Source organism: Solea solea, chromosome 9 (assembly GCF_958295425.1).
Source record: "Solea solea chromosome 9, fSolSol10.1, whole genome shotgun sequence".
In the NCBI taxonomy this organism is placed as follows: domain Eukaryota; kingdom Metazoa; phylum Chordata; class Actinopteri; order Pleuronectiformes; family Soleidae; genus Solea; species Solea solea.
Genome location: NC_081142.1, coordinates 22,764,407 through 22,776,665, shown reverse-complemented (window position 1 = coordinate 22,776,665; position 12,259 = coordinate 22,764,407). Strand labels below are relative to the sequence as shown.

The following is a 12,259-nucleotide window of genomic DNA, read 5'->3' as shown; positions in this document are numbered from 1 at the left end:
CTGAAAACAAATGTTCCACACGTCTGTCAAAGTGAACAAGTAAAACAAAATATATTTTGTGAAATATACATATTAATACATAACCATGTTAAATTTTAATGTATGTTAAATGTTGTACAACTTTTTGAGAATTCTAACTTTAATCTCAGAAGTCAGGTTTTTATAAACACATAAAGTCAGAACTCTGATTTACAAAAAAGTAAGAAGCCTGTGAAAAAAGTCTGAATTCTCAGAGCTTTATTTATTATTGTAAAATAAAGCTCATACAACTTGGGTCTGCAACTTTAAGTCTCGAAGCTCCTCGTCATGTTTGGCCTTTCAGGCTTGCCGTAGTGTTGTGCAACACATTTAGCGCCAACTTCAACGCTGTATTTGCGTGTAAACCGGACGTTTACTGTAACGGCAAATACACGGTAAATAGACCCTTCTGTGGAAATAGCAACACCTTATTTGACTCGACTGTTTTGACGACACGGAGTTAGTGACTGTTACGGAGCAGCAGCGTGGACATGAGAGCGTTATATGAGCAGTTAAAGCGGACTGAACCTCCGTTGTTCTCCGGGTAAACAGGCGGCTCAACGATAGCGCCGCCGCGTCCAGCTGCACTTCCAGTTACAGGACAATGGTGAGCTAAACTAAAGTGGGTGTTTATTAATTAACATACATTTTACAGACTAGTGTTGTAACTACAACTACATCTGTGCTTCCAGAGAAGGAGTCTGGCTCCCAGTCAGGTCGCTAAGCGGAAGCAGGGAGGTGACGATGAGGACGAAGAGTGGACATGTCAAACTGTGAGAGACTTAGCATCGTTAGCATCACTGCTAATCAGTCAACACAGTAGTGTCACAGCTCCTGTGTGCACATCATTTACATAAGCCAGCACTGAACTGAACACAGGAAGTATCATTTGCCATAAAAAAGGCATTTAATTAGATTTAAAATCATCAGTAGTGGGTTATCTGCTCCTTAAACTCAACAATAGTGACCTTTTTGACTCTTTTTGTGTAGTAATAAAGAGTTAAAAAGTCAGTATGCAATGATTAATCGATAATAAATCGATTACTAGTGTTCTTTAGCCACTAAAACAAGTTGTTCTTGTTCTTGTCTGTTTTTTTTAAAACTGAATTGGAGCTCCAAGTAGTGACCATTTTCATCATCGATTAATCTGTCGATTGTTTTCTCGATTAATAGAGTAAGTGTTTGGTCCATAAAATTTCATAAAACAAGTAAAAAGTGCATTTTTGGTCCGTTTAGTGTGATAAACACTGCCTCAGTTTTTTTTTTTACAGTCATGGATAGAGGAATAAATAATATCTATCTAGGGCTGCAATTAACAGGATGTGATCATTTTCATCGTCATCGACACAAGCAAACGTTTGTTTGTATAACAGGCAGCGATGCTACTAAACAATAATGCATATCTGAATGTTGAAAAACTCTTTCACAGGAGAAAAAAAGGAAAGGGGACAAGGAGACGAGAGAGAACCACATTTCTCCGTTCAGGAAGCCGCTGACGCAGCTCAACACCCGGCTCACATACGCTGATGGTGACAAACATGTGAGAACTTTTTTTAATGTTGTATTTTAACAAAGCACTGGTTGTAGCGTGAGGTCACGACTTGGCTGACGTGTTTAAAATCCTCTCTACAGGAGGCGTTTATCCGAAGTATCCTCTCCAAGCCGTTTAAAATCCCAATTCAAAATTACACAGGTAACGCGTCTCTTCTTTAACATGTTTAACAAGTACACAACAACCTCATTAGTTCAACACGAGGATTAGTACACTGTTGTGTCTCTGGTCCACAGGCTCACTGGGAATCAGAGCACTTGGCCTGAAGAGAGCCGGAGTAAGGAAAGCACTTCACGATCCCTTTACAGAGGACGCTTTGGTTCTGTACGAGCCTCCGACTCTGACTGCTCATGACCTGATCAAAGCTGACAAGTGAGTCCTTCCCTCCACCCACACAGACACGAGTACAGACGCCTGCTTGTTGAACAGAAAATCCTGCTCTCCTCACACACAGAGCATCCGCACTTCCCGCATGCCACACTTCACTGTCTGTGTCTGTTGCACATGTCATAAAAACAACACTTCCTGTGTCAAAGTAAAAGTACTGTATAAAAGGCTATCATTTTGAAGTGCCCATAGCTCCTCCTTCCCGCTGCTACTGGAAGTGAGGACAGCAGCACTTGAAGAAGTTAGGAAAAAACAAAAACAGCCACGTTAACTGACTTTTTCTCCCTTCCTCTTGAGACTTTTTCTCTCTCCTGTTGAGAGTTTATTTACCTGAGAGATCAGAGATCTGAGACTTACCTGTGTTTGGACGTGTGCTTTGTGTTGACACTCCGGGTATAAGTGAATGAAGAAACAGTGTGTGTACACGTGAGTGTCAGAATAAAGCCGCACTGCATAGAAGAGATACCGGTCTTCTCTCCTCGTGTCCTGACCGACACACCATCTTGGATGCTGTAGTTCATCTAAAAGAATCAGCTGTAGTCCCATAACTCCTTTACAAGCACTCTAGCTGGTCAGTTACCCAATTTTATTATTATTGTTTTATTGTGAAATTATGTGAAGGACCAACGATGCACAGCTTCATACTGAAGAGTCCTGGCATTTAAATTTTAATTTAAATTTAAAGCCAAATTCAATGTCCAATATAGCAAAAGCTGCTGTAATAACGGACACTGATTCTTGTTTTTCTCTTATTAATTAACCTCTGTTTTGTGGGGTTGTTTTCATGAGCTGACAGATTCCTACATACATGTACAGTCCATACACTTGTCATCAATGCCTTTCTTCGCAGAGAAAAACTACCAGTCCATGTGGTCGTGGATCCAGTTTTAGGAAAAGTGCTCAGACCCCATCAGAGAGAGGTAAAAAAAATAAGGAATTGTTATTACCCATAGAGATGTAGATGCTGTTTAGACCTGGTAGTTTTCTCTAAGTTAAAGCTACACTGTGTAACTTTTGCTGATTGTTGTTATTGTTCTGCCTCTGTTTGGTTTTCATGTGCGAAAACAATGAAACAAATTATTTGTTTGCTGTGTCAATCAATACTGTCAGACCTGACTGAGGGAGTGTTTGTGTGTATACCCCAGCAGTGCAGGGGCGGGTGGGGACAAGACCCAGTGCACTGACTGGGCTTTTTAAAAGTAGTTTTTAAAGTCACTTCTGAAACATTTTGTGGGCGCTTCTTTGTGTTTTCAGTCATTTTCCAATCTGTGTGAGTACAGTGTTGGAAAGATGTTAACACCATGTTTAACCATAGAATCATTCAGGTATTAAGTGTTTGTTTCCTCTGTGTCTGATTTCTTCAGGGGGTGAAGTTCCTGTGGGAGTGCGTGACGGGCAGACGCATCCCGGGCTCGTACGGCTGCATCATGGCCGATGAGATGGGCCTGGGGAAGACGTTGCAGTGCATCACCCTCATGTGGACGCTGCTGCGCCAGAGCCCTGACGCCAAGCCAGAGCTCGACAAGGCCATTGTGGTCTCGCCTTCCAGTTTAGTCCGTAACTGGTACAACGAAGTGGGAAAGTGGTTGGGAGGGCGCGTCACACCGGTGGCCATCGATGGAGGCTCGAAGGATGACATCGACAGACAGCTAGGTAAAAAAAAATAATGTGACAATCCACTGCAGAGCTCATGGAGATCAGTGTTACCAGAGAGTTGAAGGGAAACCCTCATGACAGTAAATGTCATGGAGTTGTGGCTGCTCTTTGATATAACCTGAGCAGCCAAAACGAACACTTTCTCTAAACTGATATCTTGTTCATTCCTGCATAGAAAGGATCAAATAACTTATTGTTCTTTCAAAGTAAAAGCATGTTTTAAAAATAACATTTTGCAGAAAACTGACGAATGGAAAAGTTTGAGAATGATTGACTAATCAAGTACTTGTTTGGTTTGTAACATGTTAAAAAATGTCTGTTTTTTGTCCACAAACCTAAATGAATCTGTTTTTAATGATTTTGTTTGTTATATGGAGCAAAGATATGAGAAACATTTACATTTAAGAAGCTGGAAAATCACAAAGTTTGTTTGTTTGTGTTGTCAGTGTGTAGTACGTTATGTCATAGCCATTGGACAATATAAACATTTAATGCCAACATACTAAATGTTTGCAAGTCATTACATAATTGTAAAAAACATGCTTTGTATTATTTATTTTTGTTTTTATTTATTTATTTATTTATTTAGTGTCTTTGTCTGACAACTTGATGAATCGATTACAAAATGAATTGTCTACTTTAACTATTTTTATAATGGATAAAATTTATCTGATTTTTCAGTTTTCTTTGCTCTGTATAAGAAAGAAATAATTACAACCTTATTCATATTGGTTTTTGGACACACTAAGATGTTTAAAATTATCATTATTTGCAGCCATCTGTGGTCTGTGAAAATCACACCAAAACCACTAGCATCACCTCTCCTCTCCTCTTCGTGTTTTATTTTCTTTGTCAGTTCAGCACATGTGATCAAACACACTCAGGTGTCTGTGAAGCTCCAGTAATCAATAATGTTAAGAGCAGTTAATCACTGACGCTTATTAACTCCCTGACAAAATGATGTGTATTATTGAGTGGAGGTTGGTCAGCCTGTGCTTTAAAACCTGATCTGATTATAATAAGGTCACTGTCTACAAATCACAGCTGCCATTAGAATTCATGTCCACGCGCGTCTCCAGTGATCAGATGGCACTTCCTCACACTGTATGTTAAAATAAAGTACAGTGTTTTTAAGTCGTGACAGACACTCATAATCAGGGATAAAACTATTAGACTGGTGTTGATTATTTATTAAATGAGTCACTAACTACTTCATTCACCTTCATTTTTCAGGTGTGGGAACCAACCTTTTACATTTTCTCTGTTTTCTACCATTTTTACTGAACAGATTAATCAATAATGACAAATAATGGTAAATTGCAGCAACATGTTATGGGTGGAAATTGAAAATATTTTTTTATATTTGGCCAAATGAGCTGTTTGGTCCATAGAATAGCAGAGAAAATGTTGATCAGATGATGTTCTCATTTGTCTTGTCTAAGATTATTAAGTTTTAATGATTTCTTTCTTAAAATATTCACTTTAAGAAGCTGAAAAATCTGAGAACTTGGTGATAAAACTAGGATGCCATTATACTTTATTGTCGGAACATCACAGCAGCTTGTTTGCACAAACATACGGACAGAAAAAAACGACAGACATTAAACATCACACACGCTTTGCTTTGAGGACGGATGGAGTCAGAGAGAGAGTGTAAGTTTCTGTTTTCTGTTATTTTTTAGTGAACTTTATGTCTCAGTATGGGTTGAGAGTTCCCACCCCGATCCTCATCATCTCCTACGAGACATTTCGACTGCACGCTGAGGTTCTGCACAAGGGCAAAGTGGGGCTCGTCATCTGTGATGAGGTATGTTGACTCATCTGTTGCCTTTTAGACGCATGTTTTCAAATATGAACTGTGTGTGTGTGTGTGTGTGTGTGTGTGTGTGTGTGAAGGGCCATCGATTGAAGAACTCTGACAACCAGACATACCAGGCCTTAAACGCCATGAGTGCCCAGAGGAGAGTGCTGATATCAGGCACTCCCATCCAAAACGACCTGCTGGAATATTTCAGCCTGGTCCACTTTGTTAATGCTGGCATCCTCGGTAAGCAGCTACACACACTTACACACAGGGAACTACAAGGCTACATTTCCTTGAAATCCTTGAAAGTATCCTAATCCTTCAAGACGTGGAAAGTTTTTGAAAATTGCCCTAAATAATCACGGGTCATTGAAAGTGTCATTGAAATTTTCTGCGAGAAAGAAGTGAAGTTGTTATTTGGGTAAACGTCTCGCTTGTTTGTTTACGACGCCACCTGCTGTTTCACGCCCTGCATTGCTCGATGTACGTAGACGAGGTCTACGCATGATGCAAATCAATAAAAGTGGACGCCATCATGGACGAAGACAAAACTCTTACAATTTGCCCTCCCGTCTTATTAAGCTGTGTCAGCACATTCTGTCCTTGAATTTGAGGGAACTGGTCCTGGAAAGTCATTAAAGATTCTCTGAATGTGATGTTTCCTTGTGTACTTGATGACAGGCACGGCACAGGAGTTTAAGAAGCGATTTGAGCTTCCCATACTGAAAGGTCGAGACGCTGCTGCCAGCGACAGAGACAGACAAGCGGGAGAGGAGAAGCTCAAGGAGCTGATCAGCATCGTCAACAGGTGAGTTATCAGTGGAGCCGATGAGTCGGGGTTTACCAGGTCTTTCGAGTTTACTTTTTCCTCTGAAAGGCTGAGCCTCTCGTTCCTCCGCAGGTGTTTGATCAGGAGAACGTCTGACATCTTGTCCAAGTATCTCCCGGTGAAGATTGAACAGGTTGTGTGTTGCAGGTGAGTCGCCTGGTTTTCTGATCCAGACAAGAGAAAATGTGAATATTTAAGAGGTCTTTTTTCTCTAGATTTCTGTTTTTAGTGTCACAAAAAATGACATTTTGAAAATGAATGCAGACCGAGACTCATCACAGGGGAAAATCCAAGCATATTCTTTGCACTCCTGTGTTCCACTAAAACCTTTTTTACAAAAACACCTGCAGAAACATACGATGTGTCTCTCTGCAGACTGACTCCGCTGCAGACGGAGCTCTACAAACTGTTCCTGAAGCAGGCCAAACCTGTTGAGAGTTTGCAGCAGGGCAAGATCAGCGTCTCCTCGCTGTCCTCCATCACGTCGCTCAAGAAACTCTGCAACCGTAAGTACTTTGACCCAGTTTATAAAATGGAACGCTCAGCCTGATTAGTTGTTAGTCTGGAAATTCTCGCTGGCTTCTTCTTCCATTACGTAAATAAATGCGATTCAGTTTATCAGGTTGTGTTATTACAACTTTTGACGAAAACTAAACTTTTAAAATCCGTACAAACATGTTAGTCTGACTGAAATTGGCACTAAATTTCTCAGACTAATACAAATGTGTTTAAAGACGATGTCTGAAGAGTAGTAGTTGTTTTTCTGAGTGAGTTTTTTTCTTGTGTTGTAATTATGATAATAAGCTTTATCTGCATAGCACCTTTCATACACAGAATTACAATTAAAACCAAAGAAAACAGAGTACACACATATATATATATATATATATATACACACACACACACACACACACACACACAAAAGTGTGTGTGTACAAAAGTAAAAAAGGAGAATATATAAATCAATTGAATTGTAGTAATGTGGAATTAACTGCTTAACTCGTTAAAGAATACTAACCCTGCTCTCTGTGTTCCAGATCCAGCACTCATCCATGAAAAGTGTGTGCAGGGTGAGGAAGGGTTTGAAGGAGCACTGGATCTGTTTCCACCCGGCTACAACACCAAATCTGTGGAGCCTCAGCTCTCGGGTAAGAACCTGGACACTCGACAGCTCACTGCAGCCTCTGATGGGTGTTTTTTAACTGAAATCCAGCAGGAATTACTCATAGAGAGGTCGTTAAAAAAAAACTGGGAAGTAATCTGTTGGGACGATATCAAAAACCCTGACCAAAAAGGAAACTCGTTTTTGCAGATTTATTTCAAACAGAAATCATTTTCCATTGTTTTCCAGGGAAAATGCTGGTTCTCGATTACATCCTGGCAATGACGAGGACGACGTCCAGTGACAAAGTGGTGCTGGTCTCCAACTATACACAAACACTGGACCTGTTTGAGAAGCTGTGCAGAAGTAGAAGGTAAATGTGCGACGGCTGCTGCCGCACTGATTTCTTTCTTACTGCGCAAACGTGAAAACCCATTGATGCTGCTGCTGCACTTAGGGCCACTGCTTGTATTCCCTGATTAAAACCATGTGTATTATAAATAACGTATAAAATATAGATACTAGTGCAGTACCGATATCTCTCGTATTTTCTTATCCAAATGTCACCGACGTCTACAGACACTGCACCCACACACTGGTAACATCTTTAACAAAGATCGTTCAAGTGTGTCATGCATGACCACGGTTGCCATGGTAACCTGTATGTAGGCGCCAAATGCCTCCTAGGTTAATATTTTTTGTATTCATTCTATATTTGATTTTAGTAATGTTATTGTATTCCTACGTAACAGAGGAGTGCAGGCTTAATATGGGCCTGTCACTTTAAGCGCTACGTGTTTTGTCGTGCCTAAAGTGCCGGCGTACAGCTGGGAAGGAGAGTTGGGCAGTGGATATATTTGGAAAGGTGGAGGCACACGGTTTTTGTGACCATGTTAACTCATACTTCGTTACTAGTTTGTGGATCTTTGGATTCAACGTATGTAAGTGGATTTGTGCTTTAAATAGTTCAAATAAAAACGTTCCAAATGGAGCAACTTTGAAGACCGTTTTTAGTGGACAACCTCACAAGAACACGCGTCAGCTGTAAGACTTCCTCCTTTCTTGGTTTAATCAGAGTTTTATTGGAATTCCCTATACTGTATACAGATCAAAGGAAGGAGTGGGCACCATCTGTCTCCGTTCATTTCTCTCTGAGAGACGGGGCAGAGCGATATATCTCTCACATTTCTCATCCAAAGGCCTCCAAAATTGGAAAACAAATCAAACAAACACCAAAAATACACACAAAAAAGGCACATATTGAATGGGTCCTGCAGTAGTTTGTGGTGTGAAGTTACAGCTGTTTACTATAAGGAACTACTGTGTTGTAAACGTGGTACTGCAATAACCACGGCAGCTCTAGGTGAATTATTTATTCGCAAAACATGTGATTGTGTCCATTTTTCAGATACCTCTATGTTCGACTGGATGGAACAATGTCCATCAAGAAAAGAGCCAAGATTGTGGAAAAATTCAACAGTCCATCGGTGAGAAACCTGACACCTTTTTTTTGTTTGAAATGATTCTCTGAGCTTTAACATCTGATCTGACTCGAGCCTCTGTTTCCCCAGAGCCCTGAGTTCATTTTCATGCTCAGCAGCAAAGCCGGTGGATGTGGTCTGAATCTGATCGGCGCCAATCGCTTGGTGATGTTTGATCCCGACTGGAACCCGGCCAACGACGAGCAGGCGATGGCCCGGGTGTGGCGAGACGGCCAGAAGAAGACCTGCTTCATCTACAGACTGCTCTCAGTCAGTGTCACACCTCTTTACTCTACCACTACTGAGTTCATCAAATAGATGCCGTGTTTACATGTGTGTCGCGTGTCTCTGTGTGCAGACGGGGACGATCGAGGAGAAGATCCTGCAAAGGCAGGCCCATAAGAAAGCTCTGAGCAGCTGCGTGGTGGACGAGGAGCAGGACGTGGAGCGCCACTTCTCTCTGGGCGAACTCCGAGAACTCTTCACACTCAACGAGGAGACGTCCAGTGACACGCACGACAAGTAAGGATAAGAAATAATTTATTATGTGTGGTGTTTCTGCTGCTGATTCCACTTAGGGCTGCCACAGACGATTATTTTGATAATCGACTAGTCACCGATTATTTTTGCGATTAGTCGACTAATCGGATCATAGTTATAACATCATCTCTTTGAAACCTTGATCACCAACCATGGACAGGGGTTTCATGTCACCAACATGTTCAAGATTGCTTGCCGAGGTGTGCATGTTGTTGGCTTGGTATCAAAGTCGTCCATTGAAGAGGAACGTATCTTTTTAGCACATTAATGTAGCGCAGGGGTGCTCAGTACGTCGATCGCGATCTACCAGTCGATCGCAAAGGTAGCGTGGGTAGATCGCATAACGTTAAAAAAAAATAGACTTCAGCCTATCATCCATCCTGTCACTTGATTGATATACAGGGCAGCCAGTCAGCTGACATCTGACTTTTTCTGACACTTAGGTCACTGCGCATGCGCAAACAACGGCGCTAAGTGCAGCAGCAAAACTAACAAGATAGCTAGCGAGTTACCTCCAATTTTTCTCTTAAACTTAAGAAAGGGTATAAAAATGAGTGGGGGAGCTGGACCAAGTTAAAAGACAAAAACGTATCACTTTCATACAGAATGGGAGGATGGCTTTTGTTCACGATGACATTTTCGAAGTGCGTTTGATGATCATTTGTTAGTGTGCTTGAGGCTGGCTGTCAGCAGCTACTGTGCTGATTCCATTCAGTGCAAGTCATCAGAGTAAAGTCAGGTAAAAAATGTACATAGTTAATTGTGTTGTGTTGTGCAATATGGGCTCATGTGGTTATGCAAGGTACATCAACATACATTGTACATATAAAGAATTCTCAATATATTTATAAATAAATATATGTTTTGCATTTTTGTAGTAGGTAGATCATTTAGACTTGGTCATTTTATAAGTAGCTCGCATGCTGAAAAAGTGTGAGCACCCCTGATGTAGCGTTATAAAACATTAGCGTTATCACGTTTCCTATTCAAACATGACATCGCTGTTATGACGTTACAGCAAACACATAACATATGGGTGCTAAGGCTAATGAAATCATCATCGTTAATATTAACGTTTACAGCTATAAGTAAGTAGTTCACTGTTGACGTTAATTTTATCAGCTGACTAGCCAATTAGCTTACCGAGACAACTGTCCCTCTTCGTCAGAAATTGAATCAGCCACAACGTGCTTCCCTTTTCAGATGCTTGTGCATTGCTGTCTTACTGCCATGGAAGGCAAGTTCTGCCCTGCAGATTTTGCATTGCACATTCTTCTCTTTTATTTTGGTAAAATGCTCCCAAACTTTCAAGCTCCGTTGCCGGCTAGCCATGATTTGGGCAAAACTTTTCGTGACAAGTCGACTAATCTTGGCAATCTAATCTAATTCCACTTACAGCTCAATTCACAGTACAAGTACAACAAAATAAACATGTCCTGTACCATTAAAGTAATAGTTCAGGTTTTGCACTGAACAGAGGTGGAGTCATTAAATTCATCAAGTTAAGTAAGAGAGGGCAAATGACGATGTTTTCTGAGAGATGAAAATTCCAAGATCTCTGTCTCACCAAAGAAAAATGACAAAGACTGACTTTGAACCAAGATCCTAAGGACAATCACTTGTCCAGATGCAGAGTGTGCTGCAAATCAATTAAAGTGGACTGACGCCGTGGGCGAAGACGCTCTTACAAGTTGCCCATCTTAAGCTCTGTCAGCACATTTGGTCCTGGAATAGTCCTGTACGTGTGCTGTAAATGTATATAACATACTGAAGTGGTCTCTCATTGTCACTGCTAGATTCCGCTGTCAGCGCTGCGTGAACGGCTTGGAGGTGCGACCTCCTGCGGACAACTCTGACTGCACCAGTGACCTCTCCCAGTGGAACCATTGCTTCAACAAGAAGGGCCTCAGGGACCAGGTGCTGAAAGCCTCCTGGGACGCTGCCGTCTCTTTCGTCTTCCACCAGCGCTCGCACGAGGACCAGAAGGGTGTTGTATAGTGGGAGGAACACGACGACAACAGACTGTCCTGTCACACTCCCACCCTGTATATACTGAATCTGTATTTATATATTTAGTTTCTTTTATTATTATTAAAACAAGTGGAGTAAATGAGAATGACTGGGAGTCAATCAATGCGTCGAGAATGTGATGAAAATATCATCTTCCCGGTGTGAAGTGTTTTTTTTAGATACCAGTTCACAAACAATAAATATATATACCAATGTACAACCATTTTCAGCTGTAATATTAGGAAAATGTCTAACTGTAATGGAGGTTAAAGTGCGACCTCATTCTGCGTTCCATTGATATAGGAACTCGTAGACGGAACTATTTTAGAAATTTGTCAGCAATACCAGTTGATTCCAACACTCTACATGGTATTTTCCACGCGTAAAAGTGCTAAATAACATGTCTATGGATAAAAAAAAAAAAATAGACAGTACTATGTGTAGTGTGCAGTTTTTGTGTGGTTGATCCATGTTTCTGAGCAAAAAACAGTAGATTGTACATTAAAAGAAATAATTCTAACCATTTTATCTTTTTATGTCCTGCCAAATGCTAATTTCGTTTTAATTTTACACACTGGACCTTTAAATGTTTAGTTGGTTTCCTTTTTTCTCGCTCTACTTTTAATAACTTTAATTTTTCATTACACGTTTAATATTACAATGGTTCCCAATCTTATGTTTATTATTGATTAATCAGTGGGGGAAAAGTGAGAGAGTTTGGACACAACCGCTGTTTTCTAATCACACTTTATTTAAAATATCAAAACAACACTGGAATATGATCAATCTTGAAGAAACTATTCAAAGACTTTTAGGATTTGATTTCATTTTCTCGTTAGAACGACCTCAACGGTCGTATTTATTCCGTTTTTCTTGGCCC

The 12,259-nt window shown here is 40.6% G+C and overlaps 1 protein-coding gene across 1 annotated transcript; it reads left to right on the top strand.

Annotated features, from left to right (window-relative positions):
• The first annotated feature begins 326 nt into the window (after positions 1 to 326).
• Positions 327 to 11,485, top strand: rad54l (RAD54 like). Its single transcript, XM_058637432.1, has 18 exons — positions 327 to 625; positions 711 to 791; positions 1,448 to 1,558; positions 1,651 to 1,711; positions 1,807 to 1,942; positions 2,808 to 2,877; positions 3,322 to 3,610; positions 5,296 to 5,420; positions 5,510 to 5,660; positions 6,099 to 6,225; positions 6,319 to 6,393; positions 6,622 to 6,752; positions 7,284 to 7,394; positions 7,598 to 7,721; positions 8,757 to 8,835; positions 8,920 to 9,099; positions 9,188 to 9,351; positions 11,166 to 11,485. The coding sequence occupies exons 1-18, from the start codon at positions 623 to 625 to the stop codon at positions 11,365 to 11,367; spliced, it is 2,220 nt and encodes a 739-aa protein (XP_058493415.1). The 5' UTR covers positions 327 to 622; the 3' UTR covers positions 11,368 to 11,485.
• The last annotated feature ends 774 nt before the right edge of the window (positions 11,486 to 12,259 follow it).